This window comes from Lepidochelys kempii, chromosome 11 (genome assembly GCF_965140285.1).
Source record: "Lepidochelys kempii isolate rLepKem1 chromosome 11, rLepKem1.hap1, whole genome shotgun sequence".
Classification (NCBI taxonomy): Eukaryota; Metazoa; Chordata; order Testudines; family Cheloniidae; genus Lepidochelys; species Lepidochelys kempii.
Window position 1 is genome coordinate 42717676 of NC_136390.1, and position 25856 is coordinate 42743531.

The 25856-nt window shown below is 40.2% G+C and overlaps 1 protein-coding gene across 5 annotated transcripts in view; it reads right to left on the reverse strand.

Annotated features, from left to right (window-relative positions):
• ATF2 (activating transcription factor 2) overlaps positions 1–25856 on the reverse strand; it is a 97063-nt gene that overhangs the window by 41705 nt on the left and 29502 nt on the right. For 3 of the 5 annotated variants that reach the window (XR_013634412.1, XR_012154299.1, XM_073305924.1), the window contains exons 6-11: positions 20519–20542; positions 19908–20026; positions 16977–17105; positions 13422–13600; positions 12928–13042; positions 12450–12536 (exon numbers count right to left, since the gene is read on the reverse strand). Coding sequence is in view for 3 of the 5 variants with exons in the window: in XM_073305924.1 (XP_073162025.1) it covers positions 12450–12536; positions 12928–13042; positions 13422–13600; positions 16977–17105; positions 19908–20026; positions 20519–20542 (653 nt within the window). In the remaining 2 variants the exon portion in view is untranslated. The remainder of the gene's footprint in view (positions 1–12449; positions 12537–12927; positions 13043–13421; positions 13601–16976; positions 17106–19907; positions 20027–20518; positions 20543–25856) is intronic. The other 2 variants (XM_073305922.2, XM_073305923.2) reach the window with 2 other exon arrangements.

A 25856-nucleotide genomic window follows, 5' to 3' on the forward strand; every position in this document is an offset into this window, starting at 1 on the left:
ATCCCTATTAAAAGCTAACAATAAAAAATATTTTCATAGGAATAAGAGCAACTGACACCTCGTGCCTGACAACATTATCATAGAGTAATGCAAGCTAACACTGTGTACATGAACATCCAACTCAAAAGTAGTACATTAGAATACCTGTTTTACCTACCGAAATTTAATATTGTATGCAGAAGCTTGAATGCAATACATCTTACTGTCTAACTTCATATCATTATGCTTCAGCATCATGTTCTCTCCACAGGTACAAATGCGGAGAGTGGACTAGATGATACATCTGAGGGAAGGGAACAGAAGGAAACTCCGCTGATCGGAAGGCATGAAATGCACTGTCCTAGGGACGGGGGTTCCATGACCACCGCTCGAAAGAGGAGGCGGTGGGTGTTGGTGGTCAGGGACTCTCTCCTCAGGGGGACTGAGTCATCTATCTGCCGCCCTGACCGGGAAAACCGAAAAGTCTGCTGCTTCCAGGAGCTAGGATTCATGATGTGACGGAGAGACTGCTGAGACTCATCAAGCCCTTGGATCGCTACCCCTTCCTGCTTCTCCAGGTGGGCACCAATGATACTGCCAAGAATGATCTTGAGCGGATCACTGCGGACTACATGGCTTTGGGAAGAAGGATAAAGGAGTTTGAGGCGCAAGTGGTGTTTTCGTCCATCCTCCCAGTGGAAGGAAAAGGCCTGGGTAGAGACCGTCGAATCGTGGAAGTCAACGAATGGCTACACAGGTGGTGTCGGAGAGAAGGCTTTGGATTCTTTGACCATGGGATGGTGTTCCAAGAAGGAGGAGTGCTGGGCAGAGACGGGCTCCACCTAACGGAGAGAGGGAAGAGCATCTTCGCAAGCAGGCTTGCTAACCTAGTGAGGAGGGCTTTAAACTAGGTTCACTGGGGGAAGGAGACCAAAGCCCTGAAGTAAGTGGGGACGTGGGATACTGGGAGGAAGCACGAGCAGGAGAATGCAAAAGGGGAGGGCTCCTGCCTCATACTAAGAAAGCAGGACAAACAGCAAGTTATCTCAAGTGCCTCTACACAAATGCAAGAAGCCTGGGAAACAAGCAGGGCGAACTGGAAGTCCTGGCACAGTCAAGGACTTATGATGTGATTGGAATAACAGAGACTTGGTGGGATAACTCACAAGACTGGAGTACTGTCATGGGTGGATATAAAGTGTTCAGGAAGGATAGGCAGGGCAGAAAAGGTGGGGGAGTCGCATTGTATGTAAGAGAGCAGTATGACTGCTCAGAGCTCCGGTATGAAACTGCAGAAAAACCTGAGTGTCTCTGGTTTAAGTTTAGAAGCATGAGCAACAAGGGTGATGTCGTGGTGGGAGTCTGCTATAGACCACCGGATCAGGGGGATGAGGTGGACGAGGCTTTCTTCCAGCAACTGACGGAAGTTACTAGATCGCAGGCCCTGGTTCTCATGGGAGACTTCAATCACTCTGATATCTGCTGGGAGAGCAATACAGCGGTGCACAATCCAGGAAGTTTTTGGAAAGTGTAGGGGACAATTTCCTCGTGCAAGTGCTGGAGGAACCAACTAGGGGCAGAGCTCTTCTTGACCTGCTGCTTACAAACCTGGAAGAATTAGTAGGGGAAGCAAAAGTGGATGGGAACCTAGGAGGCAGTGACCATGAGATGGTCGGGTTCAGGATCCTGACACAGGGAAGAAAGGAGAGCAGCAGAATACAGACCCTGGACTTCAGAAAAGCAGACTTTGACAACCTCAGGGATCTGATGGGCAGGATCCCCTTGGAGAATAACATGAGGGGGAAAGGAGTCCAGGAGAGCTGGCTGTATTTTAAAGAATCCTTATTGAGGTTACAGGGAAAAACCATCCCGATATTTACTATTCTTTCTACACGTGGCAGGCGACCAGCTTGACTTCACAGTGAAACCCTTGCTGATCTTAAACACAAAAAAGCAGCTTACAAGAAGTGGAAGATTGGACAAATGACCAGGGAAGAATATAAAAATATTGCTCGGGCATGCAGGTGTGAAATCAGGAAGGCCAAATCACACCTGGAGGTGCAGCTAGCAAGAGATGTTAAGAGTAACAAGAAGGGTTTCTTCAGGTATGTTAACAACAAGAAGAAAGTCAAGGACAGTGTGGGCCCCTTACTGAATGAGGGAGGCAACCTAGTAACAGAGGATGTAGAAAAAGCTAATGTACTCAATGCTTTTTTTGCCTCTGTCTTCATGAACAAGGTCAGCTCCCAGACTGCTGCACTGAGCAGCACAGCACGGGGAGGAGGTGACCAGCCCTCTGTGAAGAAAGAAGTGGTTCGGGACTATTTAGAAAAGCTGGATGAGCACAAGTCCATGGGGCCAGATGCGCTGCATCCGAGAGTACTAAAGGAGTTGGCGGAAGTGATTGCAGAGCCATTGGCCATTATCTTTGAAAACTCATGGGGATCGGGGGAGGTCCCGGATGACTGGAAAAAGGCTAATGTAGTCCCCATCTTTAAAAAAGGGAAGAAGGAGGATCCTGGAAACTACAGGCCAGTCAGCCTCACCTCAGTCCCTGGAAAAATCATGGAGCAGGTCCTCAAGGAATCCATTATGAAGCACTTAGGAGGAGAGGAAAGTAATCAGGAACAGTCAGCATGGATTCACCAAGGGCAAGTCATGCCTGACTAATCTAATTGCCTTCTATGATGAGATAACTGGCTCTGCGGATGAGGGGAAAGCAGTGGACGTGTTGTTCCTTGACTTTAGCAAAGCTTTTGACACTGTCTCCCACAGTATTCTTGCCAGCAAGTTAAAGAAGTATGGGCTGGATGAATGGACGATAAGGTGGATAGAAAGCTGGCTAGATTGTCGGGCTCAACTGGTAGTGATCAATGGCTCCATGTCTAGTTGGCAGCCGGTATCAAGTGGAGTGTCTCAAGGGTCGGTCCTCGAGCTGGTTTTGTTCAATATCTTCATTAATGATCTGGAGGATGGGGTGGATTGCACCCTCAGCAAGTTTGCAGATGACACTAAACTGGGAGAAAAGGTAGATACGCTGGAGGGTAGGGATAGGATACAGAGGGACCTAGACAAATTGGAGGATTGGGCCAAAAGAAATCTGATGAGGCTCAACAAGGACAAGTGCAGAGTCCTGCACTTAGGACGGAAGAATTCCATGCACCGCTACAGACTCGGGACCGAATGGCTAGGCAGCAGTTCTGCAGAAAAGGACCTAGGGGTGACAGTGGACGAGAAGCTGAATATGAGTCAGTATGCCCTTGTTGCCAAGAAGGCCAATGGCATTTTGGGATGTATAAGTAGGGGCATTGCCAGCAGATTGAGGAACGTGATCGTTTCCCTGTATTTGACATTGGTGAGGCCTCATCTGGAGTACTGTGTCCAGTTTTGGGCCCAACACTACAAGAAGGATGTGGAAAAATTGGAAAGAGTCCAGCGGAGGGCAACAAAAATGATTAGGGGACTGGAACACGTGACTTATGAGGAGAGGCTGAGGGAACTGGGATTGTTTAGTCTGCAGAAGAGAAGAATGAGGGGGGATTTGACAGCTGCTTTCAACTACCTGAAAAGGGGTTCTAAAGAGGATGGATCTAGACTGTTCTCAGTGGTAGCAGATGACAGAACGAGGAGTAATAGTCTCAAGTTGCAGTGGAGGAGGTTTAGGTTGGATATTAGGAAAAACTTTTTCACTAGGAGGGTGGTGAAACACTGGAATGCGTTACTTAGGGAGGTGGTGGAATCTCCTTCCTTAGAAGTTTTTAAGGTCAGGCTTGACAAAGCCCTGGCTGGGATGATTTAGTTGGGGACTGGTCCTGCTTTGAGCAGGGGGTTGGACTAGATGACCTTTTGAGGTCCCTTCCAACCCTGATATTCTATGATTTAAGCACACACTCAATTGTTCCTTATACAGTACATTTTTAACACAGTCTTAATGGAGAGCGCTTCACAACAAAATGATCAGAGCTAGATAACCATTTTCCTATTTTCTGTCTCTCCAGGAATTTTTTATCTCTGTTTTTTTTCTTCTCTATATATTTTTTTTGGTTTATTTTTATTCTTTATGTTATTTTCTTGCTCCAGCGTTTTCTCTTTCTCCCCACCCAAGGCAATTGTGTTCACAGTGTACTTCCCCCTGCAGTCTGCTTACAGCCTGTAAGATGATAGGCAGTGATAGTGCAGACTAGAGGAGAGAACACAGCAGCAAAGGAGACTGAACATGGCTATGGCAGTAACAGTCTCACAGCTCCCTTCACATGAGAAGCCAAGACTGTGCCACCCTGAAGGAGTCTGACATTCTCAGGTTGGGGATTCCAGAAAAACAACAATCACACTAAATGAAAAACAAAACAAAAATCCAACTATTTAAATTACATATTTACAAAGTTAATATGCAGTTGTGCTTGCACATTTGTTTTGTCAAATTAATACTGGTATGAAGTTTGGTTGCACAGGGGAAAAACATCAGAAGAAAACTATCCTATAAGGTTAAACTTTTTTCCAGACTGTTAGCACCAGACATCTCAATGATACATCTTCAAAGACCAGATACACATTCTTTCAAGTCAAATCAAAAGAAGGCTGTAACTAAGAAAATATTTACAGATGTGCAATCCAGGCACTGCAGGGAGACTCAAACACATGTGTGGAAGCGGAATAGAGCGCAACCAACCAAATGACAGGCAAACCTAAACATTAAATTGGGCAACTTCAGGCTGGTAACATTTAGAAATGTCACTAGAGAGCAGATTTAGAAATTGAACTGAGACTTCGGGAGCTGCTCATACTTAGAAGATAAAAAATGGGCAGAAGGACATTCTTTAGATGAATACATGAGTGAAGGCTATATTTGGTATGTGAAACGGATTAGGTACCCTATCTCCAACAACTGTGGGATTTTTGTCTTCTAGGAAAGCCAAGATGAAATTTTAACGATGACTTATATCTATTATCAAAGAGCATCTTTGCGGACACATTATTTTTAACTAAAAAGAAAAGGAGTACTTGTGGCACCTTAGAGACTAACCAATTTATTAGAGCATAAGCTTTCGTGAGCTACAGCTCACTTCCTCAGATGCATATCGTGGAAACTGCAGCAGGCTTTATATATACACAGAGAATATGAAACAATACCTCCTCCCACCCCACTGTCCTGCTGGTAACAGCTTATCTAAAGTGATCATCAGGTGGGCCATTTCCAGCACAAATCCAGGTTTTCTCACCCTCCACCCCCCCACACAAATTCACTCTCCTGCTGGTGATAGCCCATCCAAAGTGACAACTCTTTACACAATGTGCATGACAATCAAGTTGGGCTATTTCCTGCACAAATCCAGGTTTTCTCACATCCCCCCCACCCCCATACACACACGTAAAAGAATAAATGGACACAAATCAGATGTCAAGAATTATAACATTCATAAACCAGTCGGAGAACACTTCAATCTCTCTGGTCACGCAATCACAGACATGAAGGTCGCTATCTTAAAACAAAAAAACTTCAAATCCAGACCCCAGCGAGAAACTGCTGAATTGGAATTCATTTGCAAATTGGATACTATTAATTTAGGCTTAAATAGAGACTGGGAGTGGCTAAGTCATTATGCAAGGTAGCCTGTTTCCTCTTGTTTTTTCCTACCCCCCCCCAGATGTTCTGGTTTAACTTGGATTTAAACTTGTAGAGTGGTCAGTTTGGATGAGCTATTACCAGCAGGAGAGTGAGTTTGTGTGTGTATGGGGGTGGGGGGGATGTGAGAAAACCTGGATTTGTGCAGGAAATAGCCCAACTTGATTGTCATGCACATTGTGTAAAGAGTTGTCACTTTGGATGGGCTATCACCAGCAGGAGAGTGAATTTGTGTGTGGGGGGGTGGAGGGTGAGAAAACCTGGATTTGTGCTGGAAATGGCCCACCTGATGATCACTTTAGATAAGCTATTACCAGCAGGACAGTGGGGAGGGAGGAGGTATTGTTTCATATTCTCTGTGTATATATAAAGCCTGCTGCAGTTTCCACGATATGCATCTGAGGAAGTGAGCTGTAGCTCACGAAAGCTTATGCTCTAATAAATTGGTTAGTCTCTAAGGTGCCACAAGTACTCCTTTTCTTTTTGCGAATACAGACTAACACGGCTGTTACTCTGAAACCTGTCATTATTTTTAACTGAAGTTTAAAACAAAATTTCCATTTATTTTAGTAAAGCTCACTCTTATGATTACCACAACAAATGGTGCTATCTATAATTTTGAGCTTGCAGCTTTGCTACATACAAGCCATAAGGAAATAGTTATTTATCAAAATATGCAGTGGTTTTATATTCCGGCTCACTCTAAAAAAGTATGCTAAACTAGAGTCAAATGGCAATAAATTATGCGTCCAAGATCCATAGGTTCTATTTCCCCACTGTACAGACGGGAAAACAGAGTAAGGGTGGAATTTTCAGAAGCACCTGAGTGAGTTAGGTGCCTAACACACATTGAAAGTTGACTCCAACTCTGCTGCTTTTGCCACGTCATCCCTCCCCATGAAGGATATTAGGAAAGTCAAAGGAGCTTGTAACAAATGGATGTAATTTCTGTTAACCACAGAAATGAAGGGCTGGAAGGGACCTCAAGAGCTCATCTAGTCAAAAATGTGTCAGAAATTAGCTATAATTGGTGGACAAAATAGTAAGAAGATTGGGTATTCTGCCCATCACTCTCTTTCGGAGTCCTCAAAGAGAGACTTGTGGAGGGAAAAAGCTGGCTAATGTGACAATGGCTGACTGGAAGATGAGAGAAGGGGAAAGAGCAAGCTTCACCATTATGACTGCCATTCTTACTATCTCCTGGGACTGCAGGATCTACTGTAACATCACTGGACCTTTGTCAACCTGATTCCAAGATGTCCTGACCATACCTAGGCAAGAGAGCGACTCAGATGACATTGCCACCTCTACCACTTCCAGTGAATCTCAAATACCACCTGGGATTTGAGACTTTATCACACCACCCACCACTCCCTTTCTAACTCTCGCCTTTTGCCTTCTGTTTAAAGAGAATCTGGCTTAGCTGGCCAAGACTGTATATTCTACAACACTGCTGTAAGCCTGTAACCCAAAAGAGGCAGCTAAAAGCAATACCCTAAACAGCCCAAAGGTGCTACAAGTTTGCCAGGCCTTAGAGCAACTAATAAAACAGTTTGCTGTTCCTTTCTTTTTCCAGCAGTGAGGCTGCAAGTGAAAGTCAACACTAGAGACAGAATCTGCATTTTCTATCTTTGCTGTTCTTTTCTTTCCCCTTCTGTGTGTGTGTTTTGTTTTGCCTTTTAAGAAATGGGATTGGACTTTCACAGCAATGACAACTCTAGCCCTTCTCAACTAACTTCTCTTTTCCCCAAAAGGGCAGTTATTACCATCTTTAATTCCATCTAATAGACTGTCAAGTAAGTGGGTTTTCCTTCTAAAATTTCTCTCTCCAGCTAAAGGGAAAAGAACAAGGGATGCTAAAATAAAAGCCTTCCCAAATACTTTACATTTCAAATGCTTTACCAGTTCTTCCTTCCTTTTCGTGCTCTCTCTCTTTAATAAAAGGTGAAAAAGATTTTTTAAGGGTGTGTTTGCCATTGCACTAAGTAGACTGTGGTCTCTGTATACGAGACCCCAAACCTTCTTTAACACTCTTTAATGTTGGATACTGTCATAATAACATCGTTGACTCTTTGGGCCCATTTATTCCATCTAAATTAGTACAAAAGACACCACTAGATTCACCTTCCCAGTTTGACAACGAACCATTGATAGCTACTCAGAGTATGGTCTTTCAACTGGATGTACACCCACCTTATAATAATTTCATCCAGGCCACATTTCCCTAGTTTGCTTATGAGAATGTCATATGTAACTATGTCAAAAATCTTACTAAAAATCACAATATATCACTGCTTCTCCCCATCCACTAGGCCAGTAACTCCAACAAAGAAGGAAATTATGTTGGTCTAGGATGATTTGTTCTTGGCAAATCCATGCTGGCTATTCCTTATCAACCTATTATCCTCTAAGGGCTTTACAAACTGATTAATAATTTGTTCCAGTATTTTTCCAGGTATCAAAATTGGGCTGACTGGTGTAAAATTTCCCAGACCCTCTTTGTTCTTTTTTTTAAAGGTATGTGCTACGCATGCCCTTCTCTAGTCCTCTGGGACCTCACCCATCTTCCATGAGTTCTCAAAGATGACCCCTAATGGTTCCGAGATTGTTTCAGTTAGGCCTTGTCTACGCTACTGCAGCAAGTCTACCTAAGTCATGCTTCTCCGGATACACGAATAACGTAGCTGGGGTTGACACAGCTTAGGCCGACTTACTGCTACCTCTACACCACACTGTGTCAACGGGAGATGTGCTCCCATCGATTTACCTTAATCTTCTCGTTCCAGTGGAGTACCGCAGTGGACTGGAGAGTGCTCTGCGGTCGATTTAAAGGGTCTTCACTAGACCCGCTAAATTGACGTCTGCTGCATCGATCACAGCAGCGTTGATCCCTGGTAAGTATAGACATGCCCTTAGTTTCTTTAATACGCTAGAGTGAATTTTATCAGGCCCTGCAGACTTGAAAACATACAGCTTACCCAAATATTTTTTAACCTGTTCTTTCCCTATTCTGGTTTGTGATCCTTCCCACCTGTTGTAAATATTAATTGTATTGAGTATCTGGTCACAATTCATCTTTTTAGGTAAAACTGCTGCAAAATGGGCATTAAATGTTTCAGAATTTCTGGATGGTATTATCTGTCCCTCGCTAAATAGTGGATTTACACTTTCCTTTATCTTGCTCTTGCTCTCAATGTATTTCTAGAACCTCTTTTTATTGCCTTTTGTGTCTCTTGCTAGGTGCCACTCATTTTGTGCCTTTGCCTCATTTTGTCTCTACGTGCTTATGATATTCTTTTGTACTCATCCTTAGCAACAAGTCCAAATTTTCACTTTTTGTAGCATTCCTTTTAGTTTTTCATATCTTTAAAGAACTTCTGATGGAAACATATTGGCCGCTCACTAATCTTTCCTTCACATCAGGATAGTTTGCTGTTATATCTTAAATGTTACAATGTTCATTATGCTCCCTGGTTTACTGAGGATGGCAGAAGATGTTTCTTTGGTGGGAATGATAGTGCTAGTTTTTGCCAAAGGGCAAAAAATTAGGTCATCCCTCCAGGAACCTATGAACATGGTTGCCTCCTTTTGGGCAAATTGTCATGTGTCTTGTCAAAGACGATGTTAGGGTCTCAAACACCACCACCACCACATCAAAATCACTTCATCCTGAATTTCTGGAATAGTCAGAATGTCTCAACTGAGAGTGCCTTACAAGAATATTGTTTTATATATAACTTGCAAAAAAAGGTGCAAGATACTATATTAGAGATTAGAAATTTCAGTTTTTGCATTATAGAAGACAAAAGTTTAACTAATGACAGCTAAAGGCAAACAATAGATAACAGCCCTCCAAGTCACTTACCAACTGTCAAGACATCATCCCTAGGTCAGCAGCCTATTTATTGTCACACTGAATGTCATGTATGCAGCAGACAGTTTTGACGTTAGGTAGCCAGTTGTTTTAGCAAGTTGGGCAACCAGTTGTCTTAGCAATTACGTAAAGTAGGTTTTTATGTTACATTTCCCTAGTGTAATATGAGAAAAATCCACAACAATGAAATATGTCTACACATGACTAAGCTGTCTCTTACAATGTCAATAAGAAAGTTCCAAATGAATTCAAAAATTCTGCATCCTTGTCTTCTAGCTAGTAATCATAGTGATATACTAAGAGAAATATGTAATAAGCCTAGAAATAGTGTTTAACTGATATTAATAGTATCTAGCTAATCCTGCTTATTAAGTTTTATTGACAACCGGAGCATAGCATTTTCAAAAAAGGTATTTTCATCAACTTAGTTTATCAAGGAAATATTAATCAAATATAATTAAATAGTCGAAGCCCTCTATTAGTTTAACAGAGACCATCACAAGTAATAAAAGTAAATGTAATTACTTTGACATTTGCAGAACTCAGAATGTATTGCAGGTTACATTGCAGCAGTTTCATGTTTAACATGTTTTTACGTGCAAGAAATATACCAGAAAGACATCAGAATTCTGAAAATCAAATGGGAATTTAAAAAATTGGTAACCCAGGGTGCCTGGTGATAATACTGTATTTTCTATCATTCTTAGCTGTTGGGCTATGTAATTTTTTGCTGGAGAAATTTTTCTGTGAATATTAGGTTTCTTGTTTAGTTCTTTACACTTTAATAGAAATAATCATTTCTGTGAATATACGCTATATAAAGCACAACAAATATACACAATTCTGATATATTCTGCTCATTCCTTATTCATACAATCAAGAAAGAAAAGAAGAAATATGGTGAGTATGCTTTTATCATTCCACTTAAAGAAGATAAGCAAACACTGAAGTGCACATATTAGCTACATTCTAATGAGAAAACTAATAAGACTGTTAAATTTTAAGTCTTGCAATCTGTTTTTCTTTATGCTATTTTTGTGCCTTCTCTATGAGTGATTGCTTTTTCCTATGTGAAATCAAAAGCTTTTACCACTTGTATTTTTTCACATATAAAGTTTCATAAAGTATATTACTGCATGATTTAATCTTACTCTTAAGAATCTAATTTCTTGCCCAACTAAACAAAAATTATTTGGACCTCTAATCTTGAAGTTCTAATAGATTCCACATAGTGAAATTCTGTGAATAGGAGTCTTTTGATCCTGCGGAATACATCAGGTGAGGAAATAGAATTCTTGTTCTTATCTGATCCCCAATTCTTATATTCATCTTTTCTCAGAATTAAGATAAATACATTCTCTCAGAAGGCAGTTACAATTATTTTTTTCCTGACTCTGAAAATGAAGGACTCCTTTTTCAATTCCCCTGAAGGATGAGAGAGCGAACTGAGCAGAAAAAGCCCTTAGTACTGTCCTCCCACCTCTTGCAGCACTTCGGAGGCCAACTCACCCAAAGGGAGCGGAGATAGGAGAATAGCTCTGACTGTAGCAGGCAGTTCTACTCAGAGTTCACTGGTGGCCAATGCACTCCTCAGAGTGGTTGTATCATTTTAGGGAAAAGAGTTTCTGTGTGTCCAGCAGCCTCACCTCACACAGACAGATATTTGATGTGAAAAGGGTCCTTGGCCCATCTCTGGGCATACCCCTGCACCCTTCCTCACTACTGAATAGACTAGGGTTGGAGTGGAGACCAAAAAGAAAGTTCACTGCCTGAGGGCCTTCCCAGCCTTCTCCCCACATTAATAAAGAATTTTTAGGGATTCATCTCTATGCGGTCCTCTCTATCCCCTCCTGCCAGCTCTATAAACAGTCTCAAAGTGGCTCCTGCAGCGGTGGCAACTGGGCTGCCTGCTCCTGCTGTCGCCATAAAAGTGCCCTAGCAGGGTGCTATTGCCCCTACTGCTTTGCATTTAAAAATAATATTTTTATCTACTTACTGCTCCTGATTCTCCTCTTAATTTTTTATATACAAATAAATGAGTGTCAGGAATAATGCAACACTATCCTAAGTAAAATGCATGTAATCTACAAGACAGATTCAGTTTGTGGAGCTCTCCTACCGATGCACATGGGGGACATTTATTTAATTTTTCTTTCATATAGTTCCCATTCCATTTTACAAGAACAGATGGAATGAAGAAAAGTTAGATAAAAAAGCATTGAAGCAACTAGCTAACAAATTGGAGAATATACACATTTTTATTGGAAGTGATTAATTAAAGTTTACACTATAATTATGATCCTATTAATGTACATTTATATAACTGATTTTTTTCTTTACCCTTTTTGGTTATCTTCCACCTGTTCCAGGTCATCTTAACAAACCAACTTTTTATGTACATCATACCCTAAAACCTATCAGGTTACATGCCTGGAAGAAGAGACCATAAGCAGCTGGGAATATTAGGTGGTGTGTAGTTATGAAAAGCCTAGTTTTTATTTCTATAGTCTTTTCTGCTAAGAAGCTTCACACCATTTTGGTATGGGCTTACCTCTGTAATTCTTCCATTTTGCTTCTATTGGCAGGCAAGGTTCACTGCTGAAGTGATATTAAGCTTGTGTCTCCTCCCTCTCCGAAAGCCACATATACGTCTACTCTTCACTATGAGGAGCAAGACTGAGTTTACAGTTAAAAAATTGGTCTTCTTCAAAGTACATTTCACTGGTGCTGCTAAATTCATAAATGTGTTTTAGTCCCGGTGCTAACAATCATATAAGAATCTGAAATTACCATAAAACCAAAACAAATTGATAACTCTCATTTTCCAGCATTGAGATTCCAGCACAGAGCTTGTCTTCTGTAGAAAATAAAATTTATACCGCACAATAACAACTACATCTGTAGTAAAGACCTAATTATTAAGAACATTTTTTCTGATTAACCTTCTTGACAATCAATGGAATTCTAACTTACCAATTTTGCCTCTGACTGTACTGGCTGTGGGGAGGAGGGCCCTGGGATTCCTGGGATACTAGGCACCATGGTGACAGGTCTAACAAGCTGACCAGGAAAGTCATAAAAATGAAAAACAATCTTTGAGTATGCCAACATAATACATATTATATGACCGCATTGCCCACTAGAACCAAAACAGCTACCAAAATCTGTAAATCTAAGTTCTAAGGCTTAAGATATATCAGTAGCTTTTTACCCTTCCAGAGTAATTAAAGTATTTCTAACCATTTAAGTAATATTTGGAATGATAAAGATATACTACTCTCACAAGTATTCAGAGCACAAATTACAAGAGTTGCCAAAAATATGTAAATCAAGTCCAAAAATCTTTTTTTTTAAATGTTAGTGTTTGAAATTAAAAAAAGAAAAGCAGCATTTATGCAAGTCTGCATTATTTTAAAATTAAGAATGTATAATAGGTCATGTGTAAACTTACTGGAACTGCAGCAGGGACATGAACATTAGAATTTGTGATTGAGGCAGGAATAGCAACAGGCATAGTTTGTCCATTAGGAAGATGTAACAGCAGAGGAAAAGGACCTGGTACTGGTCTAAGAAAAACAAAGAGGAGGAAATATTTTAAAAAGGACACAAATACACAACAGAATTGAAAGGTATTGACATTTCTTATTACAAAGCTTGATACATTATTAATTTGGTTTAACCCTGTCCAAACTTAACACAGCTTAAACTATTTGCCATTTTAACAAGGTATCAATAATATCCACATTCTGTACATTTAACAGTAATTCTGTTTGACATAACTGTGTCAGAGTTATAATGTAAACTCACTGTACTGTTGGAGAATATGGAGCTGGAGGCCGCATTATTTATTAAATTGCAGAAAAAGTGATCAAAAGTACCTTGTAAACTAGACAAAATCTTTTTAGAAATCTGTAAAAAAATATTTTACTATCACATATAACTTACACTATTGGCCTGTTGGAGGATGGAGCCTGGGTAATGACAGTGCTAGAAGTTGGTGAAGGTATTGCCTGCTGAATAATAACACTTGAGTCAGAACTTGTTAGCAATACATTAGGAACCTGCAGTGATGCTGGACGAACTATTGTTGATGTAGGCTGTGCAGTCTGCTGAAGTGACACTTCCTATGGGAAAAATGAAAATTAACCATTGAAATTACAGACCATCAATAAAGCTTGTGCAGTGAACATAGATTACAGAGAAAAATCAGCAATCTTTGTAACATTTACAAAACTTACAGACTGCTGGAGTGAAATGAATTCTGCTGTTTTAAAAAACTGAGTAAGTTCAGCAAAAATATAGGCTCAATAATTAAGGCTGTGACAAACAAAAACAAGAAAAGCATCTGTTCATCACAACTTTAGGACAAATTCGAGACCAGTTTGCTGAGGTATGAGACATATTGCTCCAATATGCTGTCAGGGTTTATATTAATAAGTCCAATAGATACAGGGGAAAGGAACTAACAATCAATATTATGCTACCAGTTGCATCAGTTCTTGGTAAACAGACCTTTTCAGTATGCCCTGACATAAGGCAAAGAGAAAAATAAAGTGAATATTTATTTTAGGTTTATATAACAGCTGAAACAAAAGGGCCACTGGAATCAGTAAGAACCAAAAAAAAACACTATGTACATTTGTTACTCCTTTTAAAAACTAATTTCTCTTATTTAACTAGGAATCTATCTAGTGAAAAATACTCACAGGATTCTACAGTTCTTTCACAGTCTTTCAAGATGCTTAGAAATACCCTCACCTACATCTTGACTGAATCTTAAAGAATGATTTGAGCACAGAAGATAGATCACTGTGCTTGTAAACCAGGCAAGTAACAGAACTGACTGAGGATGTGATTGTCATAATCCTGAGACTGGCAATCAATTAGGATTCAATGAAAATATTAAACAAGCATTTAGCACATCTACACATACCTTCCATCTGAAGACCCCAAAGCACTTCACAGAAGGTAATGAAACAAGGAATTCCCTTTAACAACATGGGATCCTGTATACTGTGCTATAAACTTTACCTACTGTACATGGCAACTACCCCCCAACAAATTAATGAGACAGCACTGCATTATGCAGCAAACTGGAAATTATATGGTAATGTTTGTTATTACTAAATTCAATAACCATTAATTGTACTGAAATAGAATATAAATACTCCATAAAATGAAAACACATAATAAATGCATTCTCTGGACAGGGAGCTGAGCAGTTATCCAAACCAGGATAGGCTAAGATGAGAACCAATTAGTGGCAACTCAAATCAAGATCAGATAAAAGTGATATTTGTAGGTTGGAGGAAGAGATTATTATCTCCACCGATCGAGGAAGCATACCCACTGTTTGTTCTTTATTAGATCCTCTATTGCTCTTGGAGGTACGTACAGGTAGCAGCAGCAGAGCACTTTATCTGGACTTGGTTTTTATCTTTCCTTTGGATGCAGGCCTTTCCAATTACCTATGCCTTTGCTAGATTTGATTGCTGCTGTACTCAGGACAACATTTTAAAACTATGAAAAAAAACCCTTCGGTTAGTACAGATTTCAGCGCCCCACTTATTAAATGGTATTTCACTTAGCGAACATATTACACCTGTGCCCTATAGGCTGCACTGGCTTCCATTTGATTTCTGAATGAAGCTTATGTTGTAGATTTGGACTGATAATGCCCTGAATAGTTAGGGACCTAGCTGCCCTAAAGACTGCTTCTCTTTCCATGGTGCCTTTTGAATTCAGAAGTGGTCAAACTGGAAGCATTTCTAGTTTAAATAGGAATGGATTGGCAGCATGGCTTTTTCAATAAAGAGACCTTCAGCTTTGAAGCTTGCTCCTCACCAAACAGCCAAACACAACCTGCATTTGTTGCATGGCTCCATCAGTCCTCCTAGATTTTGAACATGGGCGTGAAGCATTTCATTGTGGGAAACCAGAGGAGGACTGCAGCGGAAGAAATCTGCAGTGTAGATCTCCTAAAGGGTAACCTTGCTCAGGTTAAGTTTAGGAGCTGTGCAGAAGGAGAATGTGGTTGCCTTAAAGAGCTCATAAGTACTGCAAGAGTAGAGCTGTGATCCTGAGCAGCTGACAAGCACCAGATGGCAGCAAATTCCTCCTGTAAGTCTTCTTTGATAATAAGATAATGCAACTGCTTCAGCTGCTTTGCCCATTCAGCTGCAAGAAAAGGTCTGGTGGCTCAGGTCACACTCTCATCCTTGATGCACTGAATCATGAAAGATATCCCTTCTCCCTGCCTCCCACTCTGTCCTTTTAATACCAGAAGTATAATAGCCAGTAAAGAAACACATTTGTTTCCCCTTTGGGAAAGGAGGGGACTGAAAAGCAAGCAGAACCTAAGAAGGCAGACAAAATGTTAGGCTGATAGCAGGAAAACGGACATTTTGTGAATTTATATGGTAACCTGGCAAAAAACAAACAAACAAAAGTAAACTATGTGGTCATTTGTACAGCCACAATCACATTATCTAGCCAGGATTAGGGTTGTGGTGCTGGGACGGTGCTGGTGCAGGTGGTCAGTGCCCCCTCATTTGTCAAGGCATTTATCAACAAAAATCACAGAGCAGTCCCTAAACCTGTGACTTTTACTAAATTTACCAATATCACGCCATGATTTTTTGATAAAAAAGCTGTGACAAATCTGCAGCCCGATTTATGATGTATAAAGGTACCCTTTTTAAAAAAAGTTGTTTTTCTTATAAACAGAACAGGAAACTCACGGACTAAATGAAGAAAAGTGAGTGAAGTGATTTGCGATAAGAGAATGCCTATTCAACTGAAAAGCAAGATCTACAAGATGGTAACTGGGCCAGCACTTTTGTATGGTTCTGAGTGCTGGACACCGAGGAAGAGCCAGGAGCAGTTCTTGAATACAGTGGAAATTACTGTTAAGATGGATGCTTGGAGTTATAAGGATGGACCATGTTTGGAATGTACAATTTGAGGAAGTGTGAAGGTGGTACCAATTATAGGAAAGCTGAGGGAATCCAGACTTAGATGGTTTATTTTCATATGCCCGACATTGGAGGAATATATAGGAAACAGGATGTTAAACCGAAAAGTGGAAGATAAGAGATGGGCTTGAAGACCTGAAACTAGACGGATGGATGTTATACTAAAGAATATAATTAGCTGTGGCGTTTCCGAGGAACTGCTTCAAGACAGGCTGGAATAGAGAAGGATTCAAAGAGCCGAACCCATGTAAATGAGACTAAGACAAGAAGAAGAAGAAATACCAGGAAAAATCTGCTCTCTCCTAAATTTGTTGGAGGACAAGTGGGAAGAATAAGGGATGCTTATTTTAAGCAAAATTTAACTGAAGGGTTGAAGGCTTTGAATCTTTTACAATATGACTACCATCACTGTACAATAAACAATTAGGTCACCAAAGTAGTTCCAGTAAATATATACAAAACTAAATACACTGCTGTGAATGTTCTTTATAAAAATGTTTTGAATCCAGAAAAATAAGTTCCTGACCTTTTCATCACTGGTAGTGGACTCTGGATGAGGTAAAGGACTATCCTGATGAGTTGTCTCCACAACTGAAGGCTCTTCAGTTTTATTTCTTATGATTGGTGTTGCAAGAGGAGACAGATCTAGAGGCATCTAGAAGAGTAAACATACAAATAAACCTGTTAGTCACTCAAATTAAAATATGTAAAAACAAAATAAGCTGCTGGGGAAGGTATCAACCCTATGGAGTAGCGGATCTGTTCTCAAGGAGCACAGGCCATCTAAAGCAGAGCCAGCTCATTAAGCTACCCCATCATTCCCACTTCTACATGACCTTCAGTCCCTTGGGCAGATGTCTGGTTCCTCTCCTTTCAAGTCCTCAGGCCAGCCAAAGTACAGGCCAATCCCTGTAAGTTCTGTAGGAGAAAAGTGTTCCTTTCCTGAAAACCTTAGGAAGTTAACAGCTGGGAATGGACCCTACGGTATTCGGCTTCACAAGATAGCCATATTCTCCAGAAAGCCACTCCCCCTGTCCCTGCCTTGTATTATCTTCAGTCCCTTGGGCTTCTGCATGACCTGCTCTCTTCTAGTACTCTGAATGCTACAGCTGGCCATACTGACTCTAACAACTTGAGAATGAGGACAATTATGTGACCATTTATCTGACCATGTAGGTCACACTGTATTGGGCTCCTTGTCTGTAACTGATTACATTTTCAATTCAAACATAAGCAGCTTGTAATGAAGAACTCTCAAAATCACAAATACCACTTTACCACATAACATGCTAAAATTTTAAATTACATTGCTAAGAATAAAGTTTAAAGTTTGAAAACACTTTAAATCTCAAAATATATGCAAGTCTAAGTTGGAAATCTCAACCTCAGGCAAAACTTTTTTAAAAAAACGTAAAAAAACCACACAAGACTCATTTTTCTTTCCCAGTAATTTTCTGTTTTCTTTAGCGTGACTGCAGATTTGTTCTGAATAACTGCTCTCCATTACAACCTAACTTCTACTTTATTTTGAACTCAGATCATGAAGTCACAATGCGATGCTTATTAAATCTTATAGTTATCAAGCAAATGATTACAATCACAAGTATGGCATCAAAACCTTATGTAAGTTCCGAAAGCTAAGGGAAAAAAATGTTATCAAACAAAGATATTGAATAATTATTGAAAAAGACAATTGTTTAAAAAGAGAATGGGAAAAATATATTTAATTGCTTAAATGGCTTCACATTGTTAAAATCTGACAGAAAAACTTTTAAGGGCATGAGGACTACATCTGGAATCCCTTTAAAAATATATATTTTAACCAGTATCACTGATACTGGTTAAAGAAAGAGAAAGTCCAGAGTATTTAGTCAGTGACTCACATATTGCAAACTAGCCCATCTGCCAAAATACCGTAGAGCAAAATAATTCTCTCCAGAAAGATTTTTACCTTTCATTATACTCTTCTATCTGGTTCTTTTAAGAGACAACCAAACTTTATTAAAGAGAGAGAAATTGTTTAGGAGTGCCCCTTCTCCCTATACTCTTCCAGAACTTGGAAGTTAAAAGCCAGAAACTAAAACCTCTGAAAACCAGAAAATGCAGTTAGATAACTCCTCCCACACGATACTTCCTATTAACCCCATTCTCCTTTGATCACTGCCCTTAGGAGTCACTCAGGGAGATCACAGTACAATATCCCTCCCTAAGACATGAAGGTCAGCTGGGAGGATGAAGAACAGTGTTGAAGAAACTGCAAAGAAGTTTAAAAAATTCTTTGATCCCTGTAGCCTCCTGAGATGGCAGCGAGCACTCTGGAAACCTCCTGCAAGTACTCACAGGCTCAACAGTGCTACATATCATGGTGCGAGACAGTGGGAACATATTAGTGAGAGTCATAATTTGGAGCTGTGTTGGGCACACAGAAAATGGCAGGTGACAGATTTTGTTAGGGATCGTAAGGTACTATTATATTCCCAGTGCCTCTGCTACCTCCACACAGAGGCAAAGAAAACCAAAGATGTGATCCTGCATACCTTTGTACATGTGAATAACTATATTTATATGAGTAAACTTTTTCACATTGGTAAGTGTTTGCAGGTTTGGGCCCTAAGCATTTATAAATGGGAAGGAATTAAAATGAAAGACATCACATCTAAATGTATTTAAATAAAGTTAATTAGGAAAGGATTCAATTCAAGTTTACACAAAAATTCAATTTGTACAATAAGAACAAGCGTGGTGGTTTTGGTTGTTATCAACATTTGTCTTTCAAATGGGATCTGTCTGTCAAAGGGATTTAAACGTCACTTTTACTGAAGTTAAAGTAGTAAAATCGGTTCTCAAACCATACTTCACTTTTAGTCGCTGAATTTGATTACCACTGTTTAACTCATTACTAATATTCAGTTGTTAAAATGTGTACTTTGTTAAAGTGTTGTCTAATCTGTATACCTGCAAAACAATTAAAGTATAAGAGTTATTCCTTCCACCTGATTTTATGTATATATTTTTTCCTCTTGTAAGAACTGGATTCTTTTCAGAACCATTTACTCATCTAGGGCCTCATCAAAAGCCTACTGGAGTCAATGGAAAGGTGCCCATTCACTTTAATAAACTGTGGATCAGGCCTTTAAATAATTAAAAGACAGCAGTAAAGCCAATTAAAGTCACATTGTGTAAAATGAAGCAGGTGTGTTAGTCTTTGCAGGATTGGGGCCTAAATTTGTATTCTCACCACACAACTTATACGTACACTTCTGTGTTGATGACTGATGCATTTCAAAGTTGAAAAACAAAATAATGAGAACATTAATTTTTTTAAAGCGTACATTCCAGTATGACATGGTTCCTCTGCTTTATTAAAACAAACAAATCTCTCAGTACACTATATACTTCCAGACCAAAAAAAAGAAAATGTATACAGTAACTTCTAAGCCCAATATTGCCAACATACTTTTTTAATGTCATCTTCTGAAGCCTTTTTGAATTCATTTTCAAAAGGACTTGCTAGTTCATTGAATAAACCCACTTCTTCACAGTTCTTCAAGAATCTAGTTGGTGTTGGTGTCTGATCTGAAATGAAATTCAACATTTTTTTCCCCAAAATACCATTTAGTAAGTACATGTTATTACTATTTTCAAAATAAAAATATGAAAATACCAACAATGCCCAAGTTTTAATTACTGTGGTTATTTATCCTAAAGTTAACACTAAAGCAAACAACCACCTAGCTAAAATAAGGACTCTTCTTTAACATTATTTAAAAACAAATTTAAGATCCAACTTTTCCCTTTAATTATAGAGACTTGCAGCCCATTCTACCTAAAACCACTATTGCTAAGGTTACCAACTCATTTATTTTAAATAATTTTTCAATTAAAGCGGGCACATAACTCTTCAAAACTTTCTGGCAATTTAATTCAAAACACATTTGATATTTTTACTGTGTGTGTGTAAAAATAATATTTTGGCCAGTTTGGAATATTTCTGTGCTAGTTTTTCTTAAAATTGCTTATTAAACAACTTAGCTGTCAGTTATTTCATAATGTGGGTTTTGCTTCCACCTATTTTGGAGAGAGTCGTTAGATCTGAAAAATATTTAAATGATTAAAAATAGACACATCAGATACATGGGCCAATTTTCTTAGATTTTTAATAATACACTCTATAAATAAACATTACAATATGGATGAAGGCTCGTTCCCACTTTGACGGGGGCACACTTTGCTATGCCCTGGTACAAATTAATAGGTGTAAAACCCAACAATACACACAAATGGGTGAGCAGAGATTGCTATCAGAGGGAAGCCTTTCATTAGACTTGCTCTTTTGTTGAGTGGAGTTCCCTCTTACCTCATCACTTTCCACTTTCATATACACACTAAGTAGCAGGCTACAATGGAGGCTTGAATGGTTACATACATAAAGAAAAATCAGATAAAAATATTGAATTTACATTAATAACGGTTAACTTTTGGAAGGTGGCATTCACTTGTAGTTTTGGTAATTAGGAAGATTCTCTCATTCAAAACCCCAGGGATAAGACTGGAAAGGGAGATGTGGTATGTGGCCAAAAAGTTGCCTAGGCCCCCAAGGCCCGCCTCTTTTTCTCTTTCATTCAGGCCTGCCAGAAGAAGAACTGTTGCTCCATCTGCTGGAGACACACAACTGAGCTTTGTAGGCCAGTAAGTCCCTCATGGTCCAGATACAGGGGAAGATGTAACGAAAAGTCTGAGTTCTGTCTCCATTTGTTGGCTGAAGGAACAACCCTTAAGCGCCTGGATTAGCAGAGAGGATCCTGATGGAATCATGGACCTGTTTTGTATTTCTTCTTTTATTGTGAACAACAATAGGGACGACTACTGCTTTTGTTATTCATATGCTGCGTCATTTGTAAGTTGCATGCAAAGTGTGGTGAAAATAGTATCCCATCATTTTTTGATTTAAAAGATGTTTGCATAATAAAACTAGAATCACAGCACTTCCATGGACTATTGTGTGAATGACTTCTGTACTCATTTTAAATTTATATTTTGGATAATATGGAAACTCCCATTTATTTCACTTAGAATCAGACAGCTGCAGCAGCACAGGAGCTAGCAAACAGAGCTGTAAACAGGGGAGTTTGAGTGGGAGTTCTGTTGGAGGAGAAGGTATTTGTGTTTGTTTGGCTTTGTATTGGTAGTATTTGTATGTGTAGAGGCTTGTAGGGGCTTTGTGCTGGAAGAGAAGCTGAGCCCTGATTAGGGGGCGGGGCTTCACTGACTAGGGGTCCTATAAAGGTAGCAGCCAGTCAGGCAGCAGCACAGACAGCTGCAGCAGCACAGGAGCTAGCAAACAGAGCTGTAAACAGGGGAGTTTGAGTGGGAGTTCTGTTGGAGAAGGTATTTGTGTTTGTTTGGCTTTGTATTGGTAGTATTTGTATGTGTAGAGGCTTGTAGGGGCTTTGTGCTGGAAGAGAAGCTGAGCCCTGATTAGGGGGCGGGGCTTCACTGACTAGGGGTCCTATAAAGGTAGCAGCCAGTCAGGCAGCAGCACAGACAGCTGCAGCAGCACAGGAGCTAGCAAACAGAGCTGTAAACAGGGGAGTTTGAGTGGGAGTTCTGTTGGAGGAGAAGGTATTTGTGTTTGTTTGGCTTTGTATTGGTAGTATTTGTATGTGTAGAGGCTTGTAGGGGCTTTGTGCTGGAAGAGAACCTGAGCCCTGATTAGGGGGCGGGGCTTCACTGACTAGGGGTCCTATAAAGGTAGCAGCCAGTCAGGCAGCAGCACAGACAGCTGCAGCAGCACAGGAGCTAGCAAACAGAGCTGTAAACAGGGGAGTTTGAGTGGGAGTTCTGTTGGAGGAGAAGGTATTTGTGTTTGTTTGGCTTTGTATTGGTAGTATTTGTATGTGTAGAGGCTTGTAGGGGCTTTGTGCTGGAAGAGAAGCTGAGCCCTGATTAGGGGGCGGGGCTTCACTGACTAGGGGTCCTATAAAGGTAGCAGCCAGTCAGGCAGCAGCACAGACAGCTGCAGCAGCACAGGAGCCAGCAAACAAAGCTGTAAACAGGGGAGTTTGAGTGGGAGTTTGAAAGCGGAGTTTGTCTTGTGGTGTTTGTGTGGGGTTTGGTTTTGCTGTGGGTGGTGGTGTTTTGGTGTGGTTTGTGTTTCCCAGATTAACAGGATTTAGGTGGGAAGGCTATGACAGATTCAGAGGTGGCAGTGGGAGTGACCCATGTAGCAGATGACACAATGAAGATGACTGGATGTGGAAGCTGTGGTATGTACATGATCCTGGAGGGGGCACCTGGTAAGAGTTTTGTCTGCATGAAATGCCGTCTGATAGAGCTGATGGAGGAAAAGATCAGAAGTTTGGAGATGCAGGTGGAAAGTCTGGTAGAGTTTAGGAAGGGGTTTGAGCAGATTATGGAGCAAAGACATGAGGTATCTGAAGGGAAAAGCTCAGACTTGCAGATGGAAGCAGGACTAGGGAATTTTGAGGGGAGACTGGGTGAGGAAAGTGGTCAGTGGAAGCATGTGACTAAAAGAACTAGGCAGAGGAAAAGACAGGCTAGTGAAGGAGAAATAGAGCTTCAGAATAGGTTTGCAGAGTTGGAAAATGAAGAAGGGGCTCAGCAGGTAGTCACTGAAGGTGACAGGGCAAGGAAGAAGAGAAGAGCGGTTAGTCCTATAGGAAAAGGGGAAGAGTTAATGGAGATTACACCAAATATGAGCCCCAGGAGGATACAGGATGGGTTAAAAAGGATTACAAGGGAGAATGGGAATGGAAAAAACTTGCAGCCAGAGGGAACAGTGGATAGACTGGAGAATAGCACCGTCACTAGGAAAAGGCAGGTCTATGTGATTGGGGACTCTTTATTGAGAAGAATAGATAGGCCTGTAACCAGAGCTGATCCAGAAAATAGGAGGGTGTGCTGTCTTCCAGGTGCTAAGATACGGGATGTAGACCTGAGGTTAAAAAGGATTCTAAAGGGAGCGGGAAAGAATCCCCTAATTATCCTTCATGTGGGAACAAATGATACGGCTAGATTCTCACTGGAAAGTATTAAGGGAGACTATGTTAGGCTGGGGAGGACGCTTAAGGAAATTGAGGCTCAGGTGATCTTTAGTGGGATTTTGCCTCTTCCTAGAGAAGGGCAACAAAGGTGTGACAAGATTATGACTATCAATAGATGGCTTAGGCAGTGGTGCTATAAGGAGGGCTTTGGGATGTATGGCCATTGGGAGGCATTCATGGATAGAGGACAGTTCTCTCGGGATGGACTTCATCTGAGTAGGGAAGGAAATAGACTTCTAGAATGGAGGCTGGCACAACTGATTAAGAGAGCTTTAAACTAGGAATTAGGGGGAGATGGTTGGGAGATGTCCAGGTAATCTCCACGCCAGAATTTAGCATAGAGTGGAAAGAAAATGAAGTAAGAGTGGATACAGCTGTAGGTAGGAGGAAGGGCGGTGTAGATACAAGTCTAATAGGTTATACTGGTAGTAAAATAACCGTGCCTAATAGGGTACAGAATGTGAGTGAGGCCAAACAGCAAAAATTAAGATGTTTGTACACTAATGCAAGGAGCCTAGGTAACAAAATGGAGGAACTAGAGTTACTGGTGCAGGAAGTGAAACCAGATATTATAGGTATAACAGAGACCTGGTGGAATAGTAGTCATGACTGGGCTACAGGTATTGAAGGGTATGTGCTGTTTAGGAAAGACCGAAATAAAGGTAAAGGTGGTGGAGTAGCACTGTATATCAATGATGAGATAGAATGTAAAGAAATAAGAAGCGATGAAATGGATATGACTGAGTCTGTCTGGGCAATAATTAAATTGGGGAAGAAAACTATTAGAGCCTCCCCTAGGATAGTGCTTGGGGTGTGCTATAGACCACCGAGATCTAATTTGGATATGGATAGAGCCCTTTTTAATGTTTTTAATAAAGTAAATACTAATGGAAACTGTGTGATCATGGGAGACTTTAACTTCCCAGATATAGACTGGAGGATGAGTGCTAGTAATAATAATAGGGCTCAGATTTTCCTAGATGCGATAGCTGATGGATTCCTTCAACAAGTAGTTGCTGAACCGACTAGAGGGGATGCCATTTTAGATCTGGTCTTGGCGAGTAATGAGGATCTCATAGAGGAAATGGTTGTAGGGGATAATCTTGGCTCAAGTGATCATGAGCTAATTCAGTTCAAACTGAATGGAAGGATTAACAAAAATAAATCTGCAACTAGGGTTTTTGATTTCAAAAGGGCTGACTTTCAAAAATTAAGGAAATTAGTTAGGGAAGTGGATTGGACTGAAGAATTTATGGGTTTAAAGGTAGAGGAGGCCTGGGATTATTTTAAATTAAAGCTGCAGAAGCTATCGGAAGCCTGCATCCCAAGAAAGGGGAAAAAATTCATAGGCAGGAGTTGTAGACCAAGCTGGATGAGCAAGCATCTTAGAGAGGTAATTAAGAAAAAGCAGAAAGCATATAGGGAGTGGAAGAAGGGAGGGATCAGTAAGGAAAGCTACCTTATTGAGGTCAGAATATGTAGGGATAAAGTGAGACAGGCTAAAAGTCAAGTAGAGTTGGACCTTGCAAAGGGAATTAAAACCAATAGTAAAAGGTTCTATAGTCATATAAATAGGAAAAAAACAAAGAAAGAAGAAGTGGGACCGCTAAAAACTGAGGATGGAGTGGAGGTCAAGGATAATCTAGGCATGGCCCAATATCTAAACAAATACTTTGCCTCAGTCTTTAATAAGACTAAAGAGGATCTTAGGGATAATGGTAGCATGATAAATGGGAATGAGGATATGGAGGTAGACATCACCATATCTGAGGTAGAAGCGAAACTCAAACAGCTTAATGGGGCTAAATCGGGGGGCCCAGATAATCTTCATCCAAGAATATTAAAAGAATTGGCACAAGAAATTGCAAGCCCATTAGCAAGAATTTTTAATGAATCTGTAAATTCAGGGGTTGTACCATATGATTGGAGAATTGCTAACATAGTTCCTATTTTTAAGAAAGGGAAAAAAAGTGATCCAAGTAATTATAGGCCTGTTAGTTTGACATCTGTAGTATGCAAGGTCTTGGAAAAAATTTTGAAGGAGAAGGTAGTTAAGGACATTGAAGTCAATGGTAAATGGGACAAAATACAACATGGTTTTACAAAAGGTAGATCGTGCCAAACCAACCTGATTTCCTTCTTTGAGAGAGTAACAGATTTTTTAGATAAAGGAAATGCAGTGGATCTAATTTATTTAGATTTTAGTAAGGCATTTGATACTGTGCCACATGGGGAATTATTAGTTAAATTGGATAAGATGGGCATCAATAGGAAAATTGAAAGGTGGATAGGGAATTGGTTAAAGGGGAGACTACAACGGGTCCTACTGAAAGGTGAACTGT